At 44.9% G+C, this 23448-nt stretch overlaps 1 protein-coding gene across 3 annotated transcripts in view; it reads right to left on the bottom strand.

Annotated features, from left to right (window-relative positions):
- The window catches only part of EER5 (proteasome family protein), a 114720-nt gene that overhangs the window by 67793 nt on the left and 23479 nt on the right, over positions 1 to 23448 (bottom strand). For all 3 annotated transcript variants that reach the window (XM_087670586.1, XM_087670588.1, XM_087670589.1), the window contains exon 5: positions 16369 to 16434. In XM_087670586.1, the coding sequence (XP_087526712.1) occupies positions 16369 to 16434 (66 nt within the window). The remainder of the gene's footprint in view (positions 1 to 16368; positions 16435 to 23448) is intronic.

Here is a 23448-nt window from a genome sequence, read left to right as displayed (position 1 = left end):
CGAGAAGTATCGTACACTGTTTCAGGGGCAGCACACTATACGATTCAAGATCAGTACATCAGATCGTAGATATTTGGGGCAATACATATTGGAGATCCAAAGAGTCAGAGCATCCCATCTGGCAGTAGGTACAGAGGATAGAGCACGACAGACGATCTTGACAGAGTTCTATCAGGGAGCTGCACCTGTTAGGGAACATACAGATCCAAGAACAAGGAGACCAAGAGGGCTGTCGCTACAGAGAGCACTCCAGATTAGGGCCGGATGACGACCTAGTGTATTTAGCAGGAGGAGGCCATACTCCCACCAGCGAGAGGTCTACCAGATTTCACAACATCATGAGACATACCTAGCCTACCGAGCCAGCACTTGCCTCCAGGAGCCTCTCAGGAGCTTGTTCCACGAGCACCCACCTAGCTATTGCATTTTACATCCCCCTATACTCACTGGATGGTGTTAGATTTGCATGGCACCATTGCATCTCACATGCATATAGCCTCATATGTCCAGATGGACATAGCTGTATCCATTGAGGGCTTGCCCAAATTATGATGTCTACACTTATTGCACATTTAGATAGGATTTTCATTCTCACTTTTCACTTTCATGATATGATGAGGATATTCCTTTGTGCATGCATATGTCTCATAGGCCGATTTGGTCTTTAGTAGACCTTAATATATCTTTGTGTGTGTGTGTGTGTGTGTGTGTGTAATCAAGTGGCTATCCTAGTGACCCTCCATGATAGTCATTTTCCACCAAGTTTGAGATTTATGCAAACCCCAAGAAATATTGGCCATGTTGACCAGCCAATGGTGGTCCTTAAACATAAGGTGGTACACTTCATTAGCCGAAGACTGTTTCAAGATGGAGTCAACCTGCAAGATCTCAATCCTACCATAAACAATCAGAGTCAAGGGCAAGGAAGGGCTCCCTAGGCTGCAGTACTGTCAAAAGCTGGTCCACAAGTCCTTATATCCGTGAGGGATTCCAAAAAGCCTCCTGGTACTACAAAAAGACATCAACCCCTTATGACTCACCAGAATGGCATCAGAAATAGAAGATAAGCCTAGTCATGCAATACAATTAATTTTAGATGATCCTCTTGTTTTCCATGCCACAAAAGCAACTTGGACACTGCCACCAATTCCATCTGAAAAGAGCTAACGACCAAGCGATCCTCCACAAAATGCCAAAGAACTTTTTGAAAAACAAACTCCCATGAGAAAACCAGCTGAGTCACCACGTAAAAGGACGATGAGGAAAAGGGGGCATCAGCATTAAGAACATGCCACCAAGAACCCCGAATGGTCATGTTATCATGAATCACATCCCGCTCTTCCAAAAAGAAATGGCCAACAAAGACCCAAGGGGTGACAATCCATGCGCATGGCATGAAAGAGAGACCATTGAAGAGCAACCATGTGAGTGTGCACATCCAAAATAGCACCACTACCAATACTTTTAGGAGTGCAAGCATGGCTCCAAGAGATCCACGAGATACCAACATACAAAGTGTCCCTTTTCTTTAGCATAAAATAAATGTGGCCAATAAGAACCTTCAAGGTAGAGATAGTCCGAAGCTGGCAAGAAATAGAATAAATGTGGCCAATAAGAACCTTCAAGGTAGAGATAGTCCAAAGCTGGTAAGAAATAAGTCTCTGTTGGGAGCACGATGGACTGTACCACTTCAAGATAGACATGAAAAGGCCATGCCAACAGTTTCCAATAAAGAAACTTGGCATCCAATTCGTGGAAAATCCATTGCAACAATTGCTTGGGCTGAATATTGATGCCAAAGGGGTAGCCCAAATACCTCATAACATTGCCACGGGGAATCAACGTACCTTATCATTGTAAATACTGCAACTCTAATTCAATATGGCTAATGAGGGAGGATTTGGCTGCATTGATATGAAGAACCATCATGTTTAACATCATCATCATCATCATGTTTAACTTTGCCCAATAGTTTTTGTCAAAAAAACCATGTTTTGGGTTTCAACTCACCAAAAAAATAATTTTTTTTAAAAATGCCCACGTTTTTTACTCTTAGAAACGTTTCGTAAGTTTCAAATTCAAAGAAACATGTTTCTTAGCTGCTATGAGAGCAGCAGTGGATGTGGAACCACAAAGATCAACATGAATGAGCCTAAGGGGTTCAGCAACTCAAGTGATAGACTGCTAAGGAAAGGGTGTACGATGTTGCTTACCTAGTTGCCAAGCTTTACAGACCTCTCGAGATAGTTTTAGCCATGGAAGGCCCTTAACCATCCCCTGACATGACAGCTCATAAAGAGAGTCGTAGCCAAGATGTCCTAAGCAAAAATGCCAAAGACGCTCTGAGTCTGTAGAGTCTCATGTAGTAGCCAAAGCCTGAAAGCGATGAAACTCCGAATCATCGGCAATTGGCTCTGTGAGAAAATGGGTCATGTGGTAAAGGCCATTAGGCTATACCTTGCCGCCAACAATCACTAAACCACCACAAAGATCAACATGAATGAGCCTAAGGGGTTCAGCAACTCAAGTGATAGACTGCTAAGGAAAGGGTGTACGATGTTGCTTACCTAGTTGCCAAGCTTTACAGACCTCTCGAGATAGTTTTAGCCATGGAAGGCCCTTAACCATCCCCTGACATGACAGCTCATAAAGAGAGTCGTAGCCAAGATGTCCTAAGCAAAAATGCCAAAGACGCTCTGAGTCTGTAGAGTCTCATGTAGTAGCCAAAGCCTGAAAGCGATGAAACTCCGAATCATCGGCAATTGGCTCTGTGAGAAAATGGGTCATGTGGTAAAGGCCATTAGGCTATACCTTGCCGCCAACAATCACTAAACCAATTTGAGAGTCTAAAACCTCGACTGTGGTCGTTGTAAAGAAAATTGCTCACCCCAACTAACAAAGCTGTTGAAAGGACAACAAGTTCACCCCAAGCTAGGAGACATGATAGATATTATCCAACAAAGCAAGATCTGGACCCAGGTCAATGGGAAAACTAACGTGACCCTAGGCCTGAATCGTAACCGAGGAGTTATTTCCTACGTAGACACTCTCAGCACTACAAGGGCTCAGAAAATAATAATGTCCGCTCTAGGAGTCGTGTGATAGGTAGCTCCACTATCCACAAGCCAAACAAATATCGATGAGCTCGGTTGTGACAAGTGGGCCTTTGCAAGCACCTCATCAAGAGGCAACTCGCACATGTGAACGAGACTCGCATCTGATGTCACTAAGGAGACAATATGGGCCTCTACAAACCAATCAGACAAACCCTCTGGAGTTGAGTAGTTCGCCGAATGTGATGACAAACCGATGGCAGTGTGGGTCTCGCCTCTCCACTGCCCCTGCTGAGGATTGCCAATACCTTGCTTCCCTTGTCGGGGGTTATCCAACTCAGGTACGAGGGTCTAATTCTTGGATTTCGGTTGTGTGCCTCTTGCCTTAGATCGACACTCGTTGTCATAATGGCTAGCCTTTTGACAATGTTGACAATACCTATTCTTTTTAGATGCATTCTGTTGAGAAATCCTTCACCTGCAGTTTGCGTTTTTGTGTTTCTGTGTTTTGAGTTTAGGGTTTGCAGCTCCAAAAAGGGGCGCCATCCTAGACTGATTGTGCCTATTTATAGGCCACTCTCTCATTCATTCCTTACGGCTAATTCATTTAGTCTGTCACCTCCTTTCTCTAGTCTCTCCACTGCCCTCACACTCCTTCAGGAGGACATTGTGGTTCGTGGCTGTCTTCATCATCTTCCTTGTGCTACGGCACCCTTGATCCCTTATATCACATTCACTCCATGATTCAAGTCTTCATCATTCCATTCATTAGAGTTTTTCCTCTCTTCCCTTCTCTTCTCCATGTTTGCTGATTTCACTCAGTATTCCTCCCTGCCAACCCTATTGTCTCGCTGGTGCGTCATCTTTTGACATGGTATCAGAGCGAAAGGTACTCAGAGAGCCACAAAGATCCTCCTCATCAAAGAAGACAAAGACCGGTGGCGGGTTCGGCATCAACATTTGATTTCTCTATCATTTCCACTGCACATTGGAAGATATCCTTTTTCTCCCTCCCACCCTCCCTTCTCTAGTTTGCCACACCAGTACCATGGCGTCTCCACCGACAAATTATCCTTCTACTAGGTGCTACTACTATGGCACGAACAGTCATCCCCCCGAAGACTATCGATTTTGACCTTTGCTCCCCACCCCCTCCCCCTGGGAGTATATGCATCTCCCACCTAGCACTCCTTGTGCCACCTCTCCTTTCTGGGCCACAGAGATCGTTCTACATCGGCTATCAAAGTATTATGCTCAAGGCAATAAAGCCGCAACTGATGCACACTAGGTCCTTTTAAGCACACGAAGGCTCTAAGACCTTACGAGACGATAAGCCCTCCTGGAGACCGCCCTACTATGCGAAGGTTTCCCCCACCTACTTCTGGGTACAATGGCTTCCATGGCCCACATCTACTTCACAGTCTACTCCACTAAGAGTCCATGACTATTTTCCACCCTTGCCTCATCCTGAGCCTCCTTCCCCACCCTCTTTCACGCAAGTTCGAGAGGCCACTTCTGGGTGCTTTCTAGCTTCTTCTTCCGAGCCCCAAATACCTTCTTCGGCACGACCAACGACACATTCTTTGTCATCTGATGCTTCGCACTTCGTGAACCATGAGTGGTTGGATTCTCTTTCTCTCTCAGACTGGGATTCAAAGCAGGATTTTCTTACTTCCCCCTCAAAGGGGGCTTCCATTTCTTCTTCGGCTTCAAAGGGGACTCTTACTTCTACTCCTCCCAATTCAGAGAGGGGCCCTATGTACCATGAAGTTCTTCACACATCCCCACCTTTCACTTTCGAGGAGTGGCTCTCCTTTGAGCAATCATTTCCTCTACTCATACCTAGGATCTAGAGAATCTACCTAGATCATGGCCCTTAGGTGTTCAGTAGCGACTTCGTGACTAGGCCTTTGTATTCCTTCCAGCATGGAGTCATGGAGCTAGTGGCTTCTCTCCCGAGGTTGAGTTTCGAATTCTACAGCTCATCCAGTCTCCTGAGCATCTTCAAAGGTCTCCTTTCGGGTGGTATTCTCAGACTACAAGGTGGATCTTCAATGTCCCTTGGTCAGCATGGAGCCACCTCCTGAGATCGAGTACCGGCATATCCTTATGGTTCTCAGCACCACACAAAGTCCGACATTCCTCCTATGCACTGCATGATTTCATCTTCTTTGTACTAGGGCGCTTGGGCAAGTGAACAATTTCCCCACAAGAAACACTATCCAAGTGGCACATGTTGCATGAGCATTCTTCATCCTAGTTTTACTGTGGATTGAGTTTTCATTGGACTAGGCCTATTTTGATTTTGATTTTTATTTTGATTTTGATTTTTATTTTGATTTGAGTTTTGTGTGCCCTTACCCTATTGCCCCCTCTGAGAAGATGCAACAAGAGCCCCCTCTATCAAGGACGTGTTATGAAATTGATCAAACAACCGTACGTAACGCAACAACTAACACTCAAACTCATAAAATGTGGGCATATGATGCTATGAAATCACCTGTTGCACAAAATGGAAATATTTTCTAGGCAGCTTGTTAAGGAACAAGGTAACATGATCGTCAAAGAACTTAGAAGCCCCAGTGGTTGAGAACTCGGCAAGGAGACACCAATACTTAGCCAACTTGACTTTCAAGTCATCCTTGTCGGTGATTTTGAAATTTTGAAGTTCATAATCCAAATTGATACAATGGGTCCTATCCCGAGCTGCATAGCAGTCAATTAAGTGTGCCCAATGCTCGAATGCTAAGTCAAAATGCTAAAGCTGAGAGTGAAACTCAGGTAACAAGTCCTGCATAAGCTCGACAATTGCAAAGGAATTACAAGCCTTCCATGAGCGGACGACCTCATATGGAACAAGGAAGGGATCAGGTTGGGGTTCTAACCCCTGCACTAAATCCCATAGGTTCTGAGATTCTAAGACATGCCTCATCAAATTTGACCAAGTGGTATAGTTACACCCATTGAATTGAGTCTTGTCATTAAATGCATGCTTGGCGGATGAGGTACTAGAACTATGAGGTGTCTGGAAAGATGGATAGATAGAATAAGATGGAGGATAAGATGGTGGTAGTGGTAGTGGTGGTGGTGGATAAGGAGAAGAGGGTAAAGATGGATAGGCAAAAATAGGCTGTTGATGTTCAACAAGGAGGTACCAAAATGGACATAGGTCCATATGATACGATATGTGTAGGTAGAGACACTGGGACACCATAGCCTTGTCCAAATGTCAAATAAGATAGTATAGAATGATCGAATGGTCCACTAGGTAATACCATAGAGGCAAACTGCGATACCAAACGATCCACACTCGAAGAATGCCCTGAGGGGGAAAACTCAAAAGTATGTGTGTGGGAGGTCGAGCCTCCATCACAGGTATACCACTCGAAAACGGGTATGTAGAAGTCCTACAGGCTGTGCCTAAATGTGCAAAACCCCCCGGTGTGGGGTGTGGTGGATGTGTCAGAAGTGGTGCAGCAATGGAAGCATAAACAACATGCTGAAATAAATTGCTGAAACACAAGACAAGAGAAAGAATAAACACAAATATAGATGAGAACTCAGATGTATGCCCGGGAAACGGAATCCATATCGAACACAAGACAGCAGTATACAACAGTGAGTCACTGGCTGTGTGGACACCCTGGCACCGGCTCCTCTCTCCTCAGAAGAATCCACAAATGATGGCTGAAGTACAGAAGAGGAGTAGGAGCCCGGCAATACATAGGCATAAAATGGGGGGAGCATTAAATGCAGTTGGCCAGCATTTAATGCTGGTCGGCCACCATTAAATGCTCTCTAGCCCTAAAAAGGGCACTAGAAAATGCCAAAAAAAATACTGCCACAGCCCCTGCAGCACAGACTCACCCTGAGCTGACTAATTTGCTAACACCCCCTCTCAGATCAGGGGTGAGCTGATACAATACAATAGTACAATGATGGGGAATCATAAACTATATAACATAGAACCACCAGAAGAACCATGGATATCCAAGCAGTGAGTGGCCAGCCCACCACCAAGAGGCCTCAGAGAGTATCTGACATTGATGTCGATCATAACAGCACCACCTGAAAATAGAGAAGAATCATAGCAGCTCTCCATGTTATGTCACCTATGTCACTCAGAACATACAAGATCAATCTACCAAACATGTCTCTAAACATGTGACCATGGAATCCCAGCCTTCGGCCAAAACCGCCAAAGTGTCCCCTCATGTGGGCTCCAAACGAAAGCCTCCCGCTCTCTGTCAAGTAACCAGCCCAACATGAACCTGGATGTCAATCCTAGCTCCAGGATTTGTACCTGTCAGACTTCGGTCGATGCGTCAGGGAAGTCCCTCTCTGGATCCTGTGCATCTGTATAGACATATAGATGAGGCACGGCTGCCCCATCTCACCACCCTCTCACACTTCCTCTCTGGCACTGCAGAGTCGTGAGGGATGTCCGCATCACCACCACTAGAAAGCAGTTGAGGAAGGGGCCACTAAGCCCTTCCCACGATCCAAAGAAGAGGATCCCTTCCATGCCTTCGACTTCACCTTGGCTGGAGGATCGGAATCAGAATCTGAGACAGATGATGACTCGTCGGAGGAGTCCGCATCCCGCTTCATCTTCTGCTCCTTTTTCTTCCTGGAAGCCGCTAACTCTCTGCAATCCTTCCTTAAATGACCTTTCTTGCCACAGTGATAACGCTGGGCCTTCGACTTCTTCATCTTTAAACCCCTCTCTGAAGCTGCAAAAGCCTCACCTGAACCTCCATAATGTGACGGAAGCCTCCCCTATACTCGCAAAGTAGCCTCATGCTCAAGTAGCATGGAGGACATGTGAAGAAAACTGACAGGAGTCATAGATGTCTGCGCCCGTAAAGCATTCGCCACTCCATCAAATTCCCGAGGAAGCTTGTAGAGTACTATACCAACAAGATGTGTCTCTGATAGGGCAGATTGCATAGTGTGAAGCTGGTCCTAGAGTTCGATAACACAAAGGAGGAAGAATTGAATCGTATCTTTGGATTCAAGCTTCAGTTATTGGAGTTGGCCATAGAGAGTAACGGCCCGCATGATGAAAGGAGCCTCGTACATCAACTGTAACTTCGACCATACGTCTGAAGCTATCATACAAGAGGTGACCACCGGTAGGACTTCTTTGGAAATACATTTAAGTAATGCTGAATAAGCGCGGGCATCCTCCGAATCCCATGTAAACACAGCCTCCTCATGGTTGTCTTCATCAAAACCAGATGGAACTGGAGAAGGTTGTCGAGGACGTGTCACAGCTCCATTAACCACGTACCATAACCACTTTTGAATAAACCAAGCCTTCATCACCGCACTCCACGTGTAATAATTAGGTCCATGGAGCTTGTCATCAGTGGATGTGCATGGAGGAGCCATCTGGAGAGGATTCAGAAAAGAAGTAGAGAAAAGAAGGGATTGGGAGAGGAAACACAGCCAAACCACGAGCACAAACTGCAAAAAGCAAGAGCTCACATGCAGTATAACCCAAAATCTGATCAAAATAAGCCAAAATCTACTGCACAAAGTCAAAAAATCAATCAAAAACTGTCAAAAACAGTAAAAAACGGTGATGATGGAAGCACCTAACTAGGAGGAGATGCAGAAATACCAAAATGCAGGCTGAAATGAAGGCGCAGGCTGTACGGATGTTAACTGCAGTAAAAAACGTAGGTGAAACTGGTCGCCTAATTGGACCAAACAACATGCTGAAATAAACCGCTGAAACACAAGACAAGAGAAAGAATAAACACAAATACAGATGAGAACTCAGATGTATGCCCAGGAAACGGAATCCATATCAAACACGAGGCAGCAATATACAACAGTGAGTCACTCGCTGTGTGGGCACCCTGGCACCAGCTCCTCTCTCCTCAGAAGAATCCACAAATGATGGCTGAAGTACAGAAGAGTAGGAGCCCTGCAATATATAGGCATAAAATGGGGGGAGCATTAAATGCAGTCGGCCAGCATTAAATGCTCCCTAGCCCTAAAAAGGGCACTAGAAAATGCCAGCAAAAATACTGCCACAGCCCCTACAGCACAGACTCACCCTGAGTTGACTAATCTGCTAACAAGATGATGTGGTGCACTTAATGGAAGCGAAAAGGAAGGAGCAATTGAAGATAAGGGAGGAATAGGTGGGAGCCCAAATGGATTTGTAATGGATGTTGTTGTGGAAAACATCGCAGGTTCCTTTTGTCCATTAACTGCACTAGATGAAGATGCAGTTACTCCATATTGACCATGAGAAATAAAATCATTTGAAGGAAAAGAAAGGGTAGGAATACTTACAAGCTTTTCTTTTAACTTCTTACCTAGCTTTGAGTTCATGAAGAAATAACTATCTTCCTCATAACTGAGAAACCAAAGCTTATTTTGAAGAGTCCCTTCTTAATGCGCATCTCCCAATCCAACAAAAATACATAATCAATTGGCATGGAATTTGAAATAATAAGGTTTATACCTGGCATTAGAGAAAAGATGTACTGGAGAAGTAATATGTAATCCGAGCCAAGTTCCACTTTTGGGAGATTCCGAAGGTCCTGTAAGATCATTAGTTTTGTGCACCGAATCTAAAGGAGAAAACTTGGACTTACCTTCAACCTCCTACTAAACCCTATGCATAAGGATGAGATCTTACTTAGCGGCAAAAATTTAATATGGTCTGTGGACTCCATGGTAGTCCAATGGTTCTCCGCCCATATAAGATCGGACAGTAGCAAGATAGAAGGCCCACTCCTAATTGTTTTTGTCCATGTTTGGCTGTGGAGATTGGAGCAGTGTCGTAAATGTATTCGAAGCCATCTGACCTTTCTGTTGTTGCTACTTTCGCAAATGAGCTTTCTGATCAAAGACCAAGGTTTCTCAAAGAGTACCTAGCTCTAATACCATGTAAAGAGATGCTCTAAACGCAAAAAACATGAAACCAATCATATGACAAAGCACAAATTAATAAACTTAGAACACAATTAGGGTTAGAGTTAGGGTAACTTAGAGAAAGTTAATACAATTAATAATAAAGTGAATGAATAATGAATATACAGTGCTCATGCAGCAAACACACACTGCAATGAATATTGAACCTTAAACTCTCGTATCTCTGGGATCAAGACAGAGGCTATGAGTTGTAGAGTGTGTCATACTCCAAACGGATTCTGAATCGCAACAAAGGCAACCTTCGAGTGTCGAACGCCAACAAACATAGCCAAGGAAGGCTAGATCTGATGCAGACGACACTACAGGAGAGAGAAAGAATAAAAACGCAAGTACCTGAGGAGAGAGAAAAACTAGGCGATAGCTGTTAGATGCAAATGCAAATGTCAGAGATGTCAAGTGGCAGCCAAAAACTACAAACGCAGCATTCTGAGGAGAGAAAATCCTGGCGACTGCAGACAACAGGTAGCAACAACATCCAACAATAGGCGACAACTCCCAACAATAAGCAACAGCTCCTTAAGCCTAGTCACACAGCAACAACCGCGTGTAGAAGGTTGGAATTAGGCGTTGAATGATGACAAGTGGCTAGTGGAAGCTATGATCGCAATGTCCTCCACGAATGGGGTATGGGTAGCAGAGTTATAGCTCCTAAAACCTACAAAAACGAGATTGAGGAAGAGTGGTGGCCTACATGCCTATTTATAGAAAGTTTGGGGCACTCAAATTAGAGTTTTGCATGTGGCACACAGTAACTCTCTAGGATCACGTTTTTTTTTTAATAAAAGGTTTTCTTTATTAATTAAGTATGTTTGGGGATTGTTTAAGTCAGGCTAATGCATTTTTAGCTCAACATCTAATACTCTTCAAAAAGCCCTTCTATTCCATCAAAAATATTGTTTTTTAAAAGAGGCCTACTATCTAGAGCAAGGGATACTCTAGACACCATCTTTTTGGACCCTATAGAAGCTATTACGCAATGAGTTCAATTCCATTGCCTTAGGTCAGCATTAAGGTCAGAACTGTTTTATCATCCCATGTAAGCAATCAGCACAACCTACCCTTGAGAGGGGGAGAGGTATTGAGAATGTGCAAGGGTGGTTAGGGTTTGTCATATTAATTCAGGTTTAATTGAACTTTAGTCCTAAGTATGGTAAGCATAGTTATGCGGTAGACAGTTGATGAAAGCACTTATGTAAATTTAGTCTGAACAAAACTCTAAAGAGCCACCAAGAGGTGCAGAGAATCAAGGGGTGCATCCACCATCCTAGGAAGTGGAAAGGTAATTGTGAGTTGGCTCTTGAAGTCCTAAAGGGAACCCTAATTCATCTATCCAATGCCAATTTAAAGAGGCACACATTAAAGAGAAACAAGTACATTGCATGCTCTCTCTCTCTCTCTCTCTCTCTCTCTCTCTCTCTCTCTCTCTCTCTCTCTCTCTCTCACAAGACTGTGACAACTATTAACTTTTTGTTGATTTCTTTATTACATACTTTATTTGGTTTTTCTTTTTGGAAGGATCCCTCTTGAAATCTAAACGCCTGAGTTGCATGGCCAGTATGTGAAACGGACAAGAATGTCTAGTGAGTCAAGACTGGACAGTTAAGGTACAGTACAAGTCTAGAAGAGACTGATGGCACTATAGATTGACAAGTCTGGAAGAGACTTGTGAAAGTGTATATGGACAAGTGTGTTAAAGAACTAGCCTGGAAGAGACTAGTTCAAAGTGAAGATGGACAAATCTTCAAGAGATTAGTCCATGTGGGGTCATCAGTGGAAATTCACTTTCAATTGAGCTACATTACAATTTGGATGTAGCCATAGTCTGCAAAGATGGTCAGAAGACTAGTGGGGATGCAATGGAAGCAACTCCTAAAATTTAGGGAGTTACTATTTTTGGACCCCAGAATCTGTTCGAGTCATTATCTTCGTTTTTGCACGAGGATTAATCCTCTAGTCTGTGCCGAGGTCAAATTTTGCACCGAGGATGAAGAATTTTAGACTAGAAGGCTAGAACGGGAAAAACCTTCCAATGCTGCCATTTGGCACAAATTTGTGCACTTACCTCTTTAAAGAGGGGCTGGCGTGCAGTTTTTTGGGTATTGGGGGCTCATTTGTGAAAGGGAAGATGGATAGCTGCAGATGGAAAGCTATTGAGAGCTGGCCTACCTTGTCTATGATGCACAGAGGGTTGAGCTTGCTCCCTACTTTCTCTTTCTCTCCCCCTGACAGTTATGGATATGCTTCAGTTGAGGGCCTTTCTGCTAATTTATGTACAGTTGTGTGGGAATATGTTGTTTTTGCATGAGGCAAGAGCCTCCTTTCACCAGGAACAGGAGCAGTTGTTTGCTGCCCACAAGTAGGAACAGGTGAGGGTGGTAACCTCACTAAGCAAGTGTCCGAAACAGCACTAAATTAGCACTGATTCTGGACTGTTCAGAGGTTATTTCAGAGCCCAATTGATGCCAGAATCAAGGAGCACTTGGCATAGATGTTGGAGAACAGTACAGGGAACAGTATGAGCTGAAAACAGGTTTCAGAACAGGTCTGAGCCAGTAATTACAGTGGGCTGAACAGTACAGGGAACAGTATGAGCTGAAAACAGGTTTCAAAACAGGTCTGAACCAGTAATTGCAGCGGGCTGAAATGGTCAATTCTGCACTCCAACCAGAAGTTTCAGACTTGGGTAGAGTTTCCCCTCTTGGTCAACTTGTTTTGGATCAGTAATTGTACTGTTATGCTGCCAAATTTCACCCAGAATAGGTGAAAGACAGCCCATTGTATTTTCTCTCTTTTTAAAAATAAAGAAATACCGCAAGGGGCGCCTGACTTAGGGGCCAACAGGGTGTCTATGCCACAACAGGAGCATTCTAGCTTCCTGTATTTCTTCTTGATTCTGTGTCTTTAAGTTCAGGTAAAGTGGGCAACTGTGAATTGGGTGAAAGCATTTATATATATTTTGGTTGTACACTACCGCCCTTCCCAGTGAACAGGCCGGTTACACTCTCTCTTCGCGTAATGGGTAATTTATATTAATTATGAAAAAAAGTACAGGAAAACAAGATTACAAAGTACAATGTGGCTATATGCTGTCATATATGAACTAAATACAAGGGCTTCAACAGATGCAAAAGGGACGAGTGTGCAAGAGGCACCCTAAGACTAAACAGATACATGCTCAATAATGCGGATGGGATTTGGCCACATGTGCGTGGACCTTCACAGCAAAACTCTCTAGCACACCATCTTCAAAGAATCTCCTGACACTGCAAAAGGGTTGGGTCTCTGTGGTGCAGCCCATGAAGAGGAGGGTCCATCTGCAAGGTGGAAGTAGGTCCAAGGTACTTGCGGTCCCATGGAGAAATGACGCAACCATCTAAATCAAAGGCCAGCTAGGCCTTTGTCTCAACGACACGAACAACTACGGAGGAGGTCCGGTGAGGAAGAAGGGTCAGTAGGTACTACACGCACAGAAGTCTCCTTGGCTTTTCTTTTATTGCATCAAGCTTCCGTCCATCCTTCTATCTCCTGATCCAAAGGAGGCATTGTCTACTTAGGCTAGGTGGGCTGAGTAATCCGTTGCTTGGCTGGAGGGAGTGGCGTATTGTGACTTTGATCCATGGGCTGATCCACTAGGGTACTCTTTCAATCAGGACATTCTGTCAAGAAGCAGTCGACCACATAAGTAGTGACCAGCAAAACTATCCCATTTGAGTCGAAACCAAAGAGACCACATGCCATTGCAGTTAAGACACAAGCAGTTGGGTCTCTTCCTAGCTGTGTTCCACAGCATGCACAGCCAATTTCTATTGGCTGCCTTTAGACTCGGAGGCACTAACACATGACCTACTATAGCCATAGCATCCTTAAGGAGAGCCCAATAGACAACCGGGCAGTGCTCCACTTCCACCCATACTGGGCACGACTGCTTGAACAAGCTTTGAAAGTCAGCCAATGGATGCCACGAAACAATATGCACCAACTGTGTCTCAAAAAAGAGGGGCTGATGATGATGAAGAAAATCCCAAGCCAAGGGAGAACGAAGTACCACCTCATAAAAACCATGCTAACCAGCAAAATTGTCCTCTACACCATGATTCTTAAGAAGGGATGTCAACCAATGTCGGATCCTGGGTATCATGGGAATCCGGCCAATAAAGAAGAGGATGACACCTCGGTCATGAAAGGCCGAAAAAGAGGAGAACCTCCTGAGTATTCACATACATATCCAACATCTCTTCCTCCACATCAACAGGCATAGCTCAATGGTTATGTTCAACATACTCCTCCAAAAGAGAATTGGCAAACTCTAGCAACCGGTCCCAGTTGGGGTCTTGCGAATCCTGCAAGGTAGAAGCCACTTGGGCATATGAGCATAGCACAGAATCACTCAGGCGAGGGGCCTCCGAGGCCACAGGAAATTCTTCATGCTTGCTGCGTTTGACAGAAGGCTGAACCTCACATGGAGATAAAGCCATCTGATCTGTACAGGGCACCATCTCTTCCTCCACTGCATCATCTTCAACGTCTATGGCAGCATCTTCGACATCCATGGCCAGGTCTCAAGCCACAGGGGGCGAGTCAATGCTGTCCAGGAGGAGGCATCAGCCAACCAGGCTGGCAGCACAGGCTCTGCTGGTTCAACCACGTGCTGGGCAGGGGAGATCACACTGGCCTGAGATGGGGTTCAAGGAAGGCACAGCTCGCAGATGCTGAGGACGACCTGCAGCCTGTCACTCACCTCCCCGTACCACATTTTTCAGAGCCTGTGGCTCTGCGCAGCAACAGGGGTCACAGGCCCTTTATGACGCAGAAGGGCAGAAGGGCTGAGCCTGCGCACTGCAGGATGTAGGGTGGCAGGCAAGCACAGAAAGGCTGCAACTGACAGACATGCAGCTGACAAACAGGCAGCCTGAGAACTGGCAAATGGGCTGCAGAAAGACAAACAGGCAGGACACTAGGTGACGAACAGGGCAGCAGAAGGTGCAGAAACCCTATCAGACAACCAGGCAGCTCCAGCCTCGATCACCCTCCATCATCAACCTGCATCTCTCTCTCTCTCTCTCTCTCTCTCTCTCTCTCTCTCTCTCTCTCAACACACACACACACACACACACACACGATGGGTCCATTCTCTCATGGTGCTTCTCACATCAATGTTCCACTTTGCACTTGCACTTTTGTCAACCTTAACATGGTTAAGCCCATGCATTACATAGCATTCTTAATCACTTCATCTAAATGTATTCTTGAACTGATATTTGAGGCATTCCACATAAGGAAATGGTTTCCTGACCATTTCTTGGTTGAAACTTCCAAGGCAGAAGGAAAGACTGGAAAGAAGGCATTTCCTTAGTCTTTCTCTCTACTGAGGCAAGACTTACTGAATCTTATGATATGATCCTCTAGGTCTCTAGTAGATGTACCTTTGAATGTGGGTAGTGGTGTGATCCTCTAGGACTCTAGTAGGTGTCCTTTTGAATGTGAGTAGTGGTGGCTCTTGCTAGAGCAAAAGCTGATGCATCCATCCATGAAAGAGTGGCCATTCACTATTCCCGCTAATAAGGATGTTCAAATCATAAAGTAACCGAACCAGAGGCACTAAAGCAAGGCACCTTCACTGGAGCATTGTGGAGCAAGGCATCTTCACTGAAGCAGTGCAAAGTAAGGTGCCAAAGAAACCTGCCATGTGTACAATTCAATGGCACCAAAAGCCACCTGTCTGGGAATACACTGAGGGTACCACATATATGTCTATGCAGTATCATGGAGAAATTGCTTAGCTCATGAGTGCAAGGAGGTCTTTTGCAAGACATAACTACATCCACCTTTTCATGCAATCCAAACCTTCACGTGTTGTCACCCACACCCCACCGTTTCCACTTGTGGAACCCCATTATCAGCTACTTCAGCTCACTACATCTAGCCTAAGATTGTGCCATATTTGACTCCAGCTCATCCACACACTCCTTGGTTTTAGGAAAGGATGCAGTTACCACGGAAAATGGCAATTTTCTGGCAAGTTTTCAGGGCTACTTGTTGACTTTGGCCTTTATTACAAAGGACCACATTCAGATCGTATGGTATCATATGCTGCACACCACATCCTTCACCTGATATAAACTAGTCAGTTAAAAATTGCTAAAATCCAAGAAAGAGGAGCATTTACTGACAATGTCTTACACGACCACTTTTGGCACAGTGAATTAAAGGTATAACAGCACTAGAAAAAGATCACTCGGGAGCATGACTGTACCTAATGCATCATTTTTTTCATTTTTCCATACTAGCAAATGGGAAAGCAACAAATCGGCACCCCAAAACAAGAAAAAGATATCTTGTTATTTTTCTTTGACAGATTTACCTTGAAATAAACCTTAAAAAGTTGGCAAGTGACATACAATGCTCCAACTCGTTTTGGACCTTTACCCTGGTATCATTCCAGAAAAAAGAATGGAGTTACTAGTTAGATCTCCCAAGAAAATTTAGTTACAAGTGCCATGCCGTGTGGAGACAGCACTTGACTTCCAGCAGTCCAACCTGCAACTTTAAATTTTAGATGGAGACCCAAGCAAGGACTAAGTAAGAGGAAGACGGGGGTTGAAATTAGTCCATATTAAAGTATGTCAGTAAGAGCTTACACTTTACTGTCTTTATCAAAAGTACTTTATTTGAAAAGAATTTATAATCTTTTAACTGCAGACATAGAACAAGTTTCATTCACTTCAAACACACTTTCTATGGAGCTCTAACAGGAAAGCATAGAACAGAAAAGGCATATAATGCAAGATAATATATTCATAAGCACTTTCCCTTTGGAACAGCACTGCCATTGGCCAGTGTTCTTCTTAAAACGTAGTTCAATACAAGAGAGAGAGAGAGAGAGAGAGAGAGAGAGAGAGAGAGAGAGAGTATATTAATATCTCTAAAAGGCTAGTGTGGCCTATGGGCCCAAACCATTACATATAATAATGGTGTTCTCATCTGGAACGAGAAAATATGAAAAGCATGCCTATAAGACTGAAAAGTGAAATAGTATCCTATAAAAAGAAAGCACATGTCAATGATCTAAAAGTAAAAGTAAAAGGAAACTCTCCATCAATGAGATGTCTATCCTATAGGGAGATGTATCTCTACATGACTGAGGCATCTTGCTATATGTCTCCTATGGCGCTCAATGATGGCTCTAATTTTTTTGTGGTGTGGATGTCTGGGCCTTCGTCCAAGTGGACATGGGTGCCCAAACTGGCTAAGTGCCACTACTCTATCCAAAGGGACACCTACAAAAGATGAGGTCCAATGATGTACTCCTGTAGGTTGTGTGACAGTAGAAGTTATATGTGCCATACTCCATCGTGTAGCAGTGAAAAAGTCAGTGACCACTCTCTATCTATGTGAGCCAAGCTGGGGGAGGGGGGAGGGGGGAGGGGGCTCGTACTCCGTAAAATAGCTGCTTTACGCCTCTGTAGCTCCAAGAGGAAGAAACCCGAGCATCTCTAATCCTCAAACTGCATGATTCATCTCAAGGGTCCAAAGCCCTCCCAAAATAGACAATGGTATCTACCTTGTATATCATAATATACCGTGCATTAGCAGATGTAGTGTTCCTCTGTCTCTGGCTCTCTATTGAATAGTGGGCATATGTGTTCCTCTTTCTATATGCCCTCCCATCCGCCTATCTCAATCCTCAGGTGGTGGGATGAGGTGTGGATCTAACCATAATTGTGTGCAAACCATGAGGCAGTTGTGTATCCATGTAACTAGGTCGGGTAATGAAACCATCCTCAGATTCCTAAAGAAAGAGGGTCTGGTAGTATGCCATCCTTGTGCCATGGGGGATGGGGGATCAGATCCAAGTCTTCTCCGTATCTAACCTCAATTTGTCTGCTCTGATCACATGGTTCCGCTCTGATCGACTTAGGTCAAGTGTAGGGCAATCCAAGCTGTAGTCAATGGGGGGGTAGCCTGTCAATCTGCAGCCCATGTAAACTCATCCGTGTACCCATCTAAGCATACCAACAATGTTTGTCACCATCTATTGCTAGCTATCTAGAAGAGGCTAGGGCTAGTCGTGGGTATCTATCTTGGGGGAGCTCCCATAGTCTATGCATGAAAGTCACTCCTCGACCAAGGCCTCAACCACTATGGGTAATGCTCCCAACTCAGCTCTGATAATCGCATGTGGGGTCGGGCTCTTCGCTCGTATCATACGTGAGATCATCATGACCAATGGTCTTTCCATATACTCCCACCCATCATAGTATTCCTTCTCTGGTCCATCCTTGTCTCCCAAAGGTTATCTCCTCATGTGGAAGAGACTCAAACCCCAAATAGCTGCCCCATATAGGAGTGTGGGTGTAACCAAGGTGTCAAAAATCCATAGTTTGATGCACGGTTCATGAAACTATATGTGAGCACATTGCCTCTCCAATGCACCTGAGGCTGCATATGCTTTTGCCAAACGAGCCTCTGATGTCTCTCTCCAAGAGAACTGTGGTCCCTTCAATGTGACCCCAAATAAACATACTACTTGACCATCTCCACTGGCTCTCCATCAAAAGTAAACTGGAGCTCAACTCTCGTCACCCAAGCAGCTGAAGTGTTAAATACCATAGCTTTAGTTTTCCCAAGGTTCACCTTAAGGTCTCTATCCCTGCAAAAAGCTGATAATGCATCAAAGTGTCTATTTAGTCCCTCACGTGAGTCAGATATAAGTACAATATTGTTTGCATAAAGTAGTAATGGTATCAGCACTCCAACTAGGCTAGCTCCGGTCCCACCAATTCTGTCCACATATTCTGAAATTTCATCTATGTACAATCCAGATAGTGTTGGCGAAAGTGGGCAGCCTTGTTTCACCCCAATGGTGCTATTGACAATATTTGAGATGCCCTCAAGTGTCTGTTGTCACTGTCTCATATAAGGCATAGATACTCCATTGTATCTCTATGGGCACATCATATATATATATATATATATATATGAGAGAGAGAGAGAGAGAGAGATCACATATTAAGAGAGAATGATGTGGTTCGCCACAACCCATTCCTCTCCCCATGACCTCAACTTCATTGTGATTCACAATTGCTACTAATACATTTATGTGGTATAGAGTGTCATATTTGACATGTAGCAAGAAGAACCAATGAAACCCACGGGGAAAAGAAGAGGGGGGGGGGAGAGAGAGAGAGATTAACATCTACGTAAGGCCAATGTGGCCCCTGAGACAAAATCCAAAGTATATCCATGTCTAATGTCATCTCATCAGTAAGGTGAAGATAAGCATTAAAATAAGTGGCCTATGAAACAATGCTAAGAATAACTTTACGATGGGACTATGCTAGAATAGAACCATATCTGGTGTTGTCCCATCAATAGAAAGAAAAGAAAACCCAATTCTGATAGGACTATGTATAGAAAAATGTGGTGGAGACTACAAGCTATAGCTGATCTCAACGTCTACACATGATCTCAGCTATGATGTAGTCCCTAATTGCTCCACTAATATGCCTAGTGGTGTGTTTTCAATGTCTCATGATAATGGCTCTGATTTGATTGTGGTGCGGCCTCCTTGGACATGGTCCTGGTAGATGGGATCATCACATTCGACGAAGTGAAATGGCTCTATCCAATTTGACTCCACGATGTGGAATGGGAGGTGTTTGACCGGATGGTGTTAAGAAGACTGCTAGGGTTGCACTGAGGACATACAGATTGTACGACCACGACAGAAACACAGAGACACAGACACAGACACACAGAGCAAAACTCAAACCCTAAATACAAAACTCAAAACTCAAACACAAACAGAAGAAGGGAGAGAGAGAACACAACTTTGAAGTAAATGAATGCTATAAATGAATGTAAGAGTGTACAGTGTGCTCAAGGGCAGAGCAATGTCGGAGTGTGACATCCACCGAAGACGAATCCTAAGTCTGTGACCACCAATCGGAGTGTAGGAGTGCTGACCAAAACGCAGCAGTCTGGAGGCTGGAAACTGGTGAACGCAACAGTGTACCACCGATCGGGGGCTGGAAACTATGCACAGTCTGCTGTAAACAACAGGCTAAAACAATGTCTGAGAGTGTCAAGGCCTGCAATGATGAAAACGCAGGCTGGCTGACCCTGGAGATGATGGACAGCAGGCTGAAACAGCAATCTGGGATAGTTTGGAGTAGTCGCCCGCAGCTGAGAGCTGTCGCCTACAGCAATGGACAGGCTGAAGATGATGTGGCTGCAGTTGATGATGGCTGGACAGCAGATGGAGGCAAGCTGCAGGCTGAAAACTAGGCGCCAACAACAGCAAAGGGTGTGTGGACTAGTGTAACCTGCAAAACAAGGATGATTGCTAAATGGCGGCAGATTGTCTATTTGTAGATGTGGAAGGGCCCCAAAAATTAGGGTTTCCACTAAACTCTCTCGAACCACTCCCCGTTTTAGGGTTTTACTCTAAAAGAGCATTTTTAGTGTGTTTTGGGACTGTTTAAGAGGCTAATCAGCAAGTAATGCATATTTTAGCTCAACACCCCCTCTCAGGCCCAAAATTGAGTTGAAAGGTTAGGCCAACCATTGTGATGTTGATGTATCCCAAGGCGTCCCACCCCAAAGCAACCAAGGCATCGGACAAAGGGTGCACGTCGGCTGCCTAGTGGCCTACCAAGACTACAAAGGCGATGGTTATCTTACCAAGGAAATCCAAGTAGTCACCCCAGAGAGGACACGGCATCGGACAAAGGGTGCACGTCGGTTGCCCAGTGGCCTACCAAGCCCTACAAAGGCGAATGGAACTACATGGAACTTTTGTGTGTTGTTTTTTTTTTTTTAATAAGTGAAGTAAATTTAATGGGATGCGGCCAATTGAGTAAAAGTGACCCAAAAGATGGGAGTAGGGAGGATACACCTAACATATCACAAAACAGTGCAAGCTAACCCATCCACTCAGGGTATCGATGACGAGGAAAAGTAGGTGATGAGGTATCCATGTGATGAAGAAGGATGGTGGTGTGGTAACAATAGCCGCCAATTGAAACACCTTAGGATCCGCTCAAGTGGTGCTCTACACAATGAGATGCAAAGTATGCTACATGCTGAAGAATGCTCATGTAGCAGGTGCCACTTGCACAGTGTCTCTCATGGGAAAATTATTCACTTGCCCAAGCGCCCTAGTACAAAGATGATGAAATCATGCAATGCAAAGGGTAAGGTACAATAGGGAGGAGAAGCCGATATCAAAGAAAAAGTGTTGAAGCCTGTAGAATACCAAGAAGGGTAGGAACCCCCTCTCAACCTGGATGTAAATGCCGAAGAAGGAAGAGTAGCCTGATGTCAATCTTTGTGTGGTGTCGAGGACCATAAGAAATGAAGAGAAGGAGGAAGCATCCCAACTGGAAGAGCTAGGTTGAAGTCACCGCCATGATAGCATCAAGAGAGATGTTGCATGATCCGTCTCGAGAGGGGAAGCCTCCATGCTGGTAGAAGAGCAAAACTCCAAGGATGATGAAACCATGAAGGAACGGCGCACATCCCAAGTCTCCAGCCCAGGTAGGACTAGGCAAACCTACATGTTAGCCCTACACTGAAAACAAAACCTGCAAAGGAGATCAAAGTCTGCAATCACAGAGGTCAGTAGTGAGATGCTCCAAAAACAAAACTAAACTAAAATGAAAAGCTAACTGAAGGAACAAGTGCAAAGATGCAAATGTGTATGTGTGTGTGAGTAAATGCAGCGGAAGACTTAAAATGTAGAGACAAAAATCCTATGGGTCCAACTCTAAGAGTGCGAAAAATGAATGCTAGACTGACCTAGGGTATCCGAAAGGACCTAGAGACATGCTAGTCTAAGAAGGTGGCCACCATCACGTGCATCCGGTAGCAGGGCTCTGCCAAGGGAACGCCTGACGAGATGGGGAGGAAGGTGAGATAGATGAATGAAGTGCAACGGGATCGGAACCTGCAGACCAATCAACCAATCCTTCAAGAGTAGAGAAGGATGGCCGTTGAGACTGTTCGGGTACCACATGTCCAGCAGTCGCTACGGGGGCTGGAGAAGCAGATGGACCAACAGCGGAAGGCGTAGCCCCACTGGACTGTGAAGTTGCAACAGTCTACTGAGGCTTTTTAGGTGGAAGACCTTAGGCCTTGGAGCGACACTCCTCGTCCACATGGCCTGCTCTCTGGCAGTGTGTGCAAAACCGGTTTTTCTTAGGGAGTTGCTGCTAGATAGATCTTGATTCTTTGGTTCTATCAGAGGAAAAGGAGTCACCCTTTGATTGGCTTGCCTTTGCATCTAGCGAGTTCTTGCCACTAGTGGTTTTTCCTCCCGAAGAAGAAGCAACCAACCCTCTCTGCTCTGAATAAGACTGTGATGAGGATTTCTTGTGGACTTGATCATGCAGCCTTGCGTAACGCAGGAACTGGCACTCAAACTCGTAGAAGGTTGGCAATCGAGGTTGGGAGATGATGTGTTGAATGAAATTAAAGTATTTTGCGGGCAACTTATTCAAGAAGAATGTAACCTGATCGTCATCTGACTTTGGAGAGCCAGTACTGGCAAACTCGGCAAGTAACCGCCTATAGTCAGCCAACTTGACTTTCAAATCATCCCCTTCCTTAAGAGAGAACTCTTGAAGCTCCAAGTCGAGATTGATGTGCCGAGTACGATTACAAGCCGCATAGCGATCGAGAAGGTGACTCCAACGCTCTAACGCGAGAGGAAAGTGCTGCAACTGAGAGTGAAACTCATGAAGCAATCCCTGTATCAGCTCAACATTGGCTGTGAAAAGTGTAGTGGGGGTAGGACGGGGGAGTGGAGTACACTTGGAAATGGACCCCAGATTGCCCACCAGACATGCGGGTAGTGTGTAAGGTGGATCCATAGGTAGGGATGGACTGACTAGGCATGGGCATGGTAGCCACATGAGGAACCCAAGGAGGTGAGATGGGAACATAGGGAGCAGAAGATGGGAATCCCTGCGTAGGTGTAACCCAAGGAGAGTGTGAAGATGTACCATAAGCTGAGGATGGAAACCCCTGCGTATGAGTGGTTATGGGAGATGTGAAGCTAGGGATAGTGAGGGGGATGCCCATCACAATCGACCCAAGAGTGATGGGTGTGCTCATTTGCTGAAAGGTGAGAGGCACTATATTAAAGGGTGGCATTCCCCCTAACGAAGTACCATGGTACAAAGAGGTAGAGAATGGGGTGGAGAAGGAAAAGGTACTGGGAGCAGAGATGGTAGATCCAATCCCTAGGGTGTGTGATGCAGATATGGAGTATAATCCAAGATTTTGGAAAGATGATGAGACATGATCAAGGTGTGATATAGAAGAGGGTGGGCTGGGAGGGAAGTGAGAAGTATGTCTCAAATGAAACAGAAGTTGTAGATGTACCTGAATTTCGTCTGCTTCGTGAGCCCCCTCTATTAAAGTCCACATACGCAAAGCC

Source organism: Lygodium microphyllum, chromosome 28 (assembly GCF_053477565.2).
Source record: "Lygodium microphyllum isolate KBCC chromosome 28, Lygodium_microphyllum_v1.1.10, whole genome shotgun sequence".
NCBI classification, from domain to species: Eukaryota; Viridiplantae; Streptophyta; class Polypodiopsida; order Schizaeales; family Lygodiaceae; genus Lygodium; species Lygodium microphyllum.
Note: the sequence above shows the minus strand (reverse complement) of the source record. Positions and strands in the feature narration are given on the sequence as shown.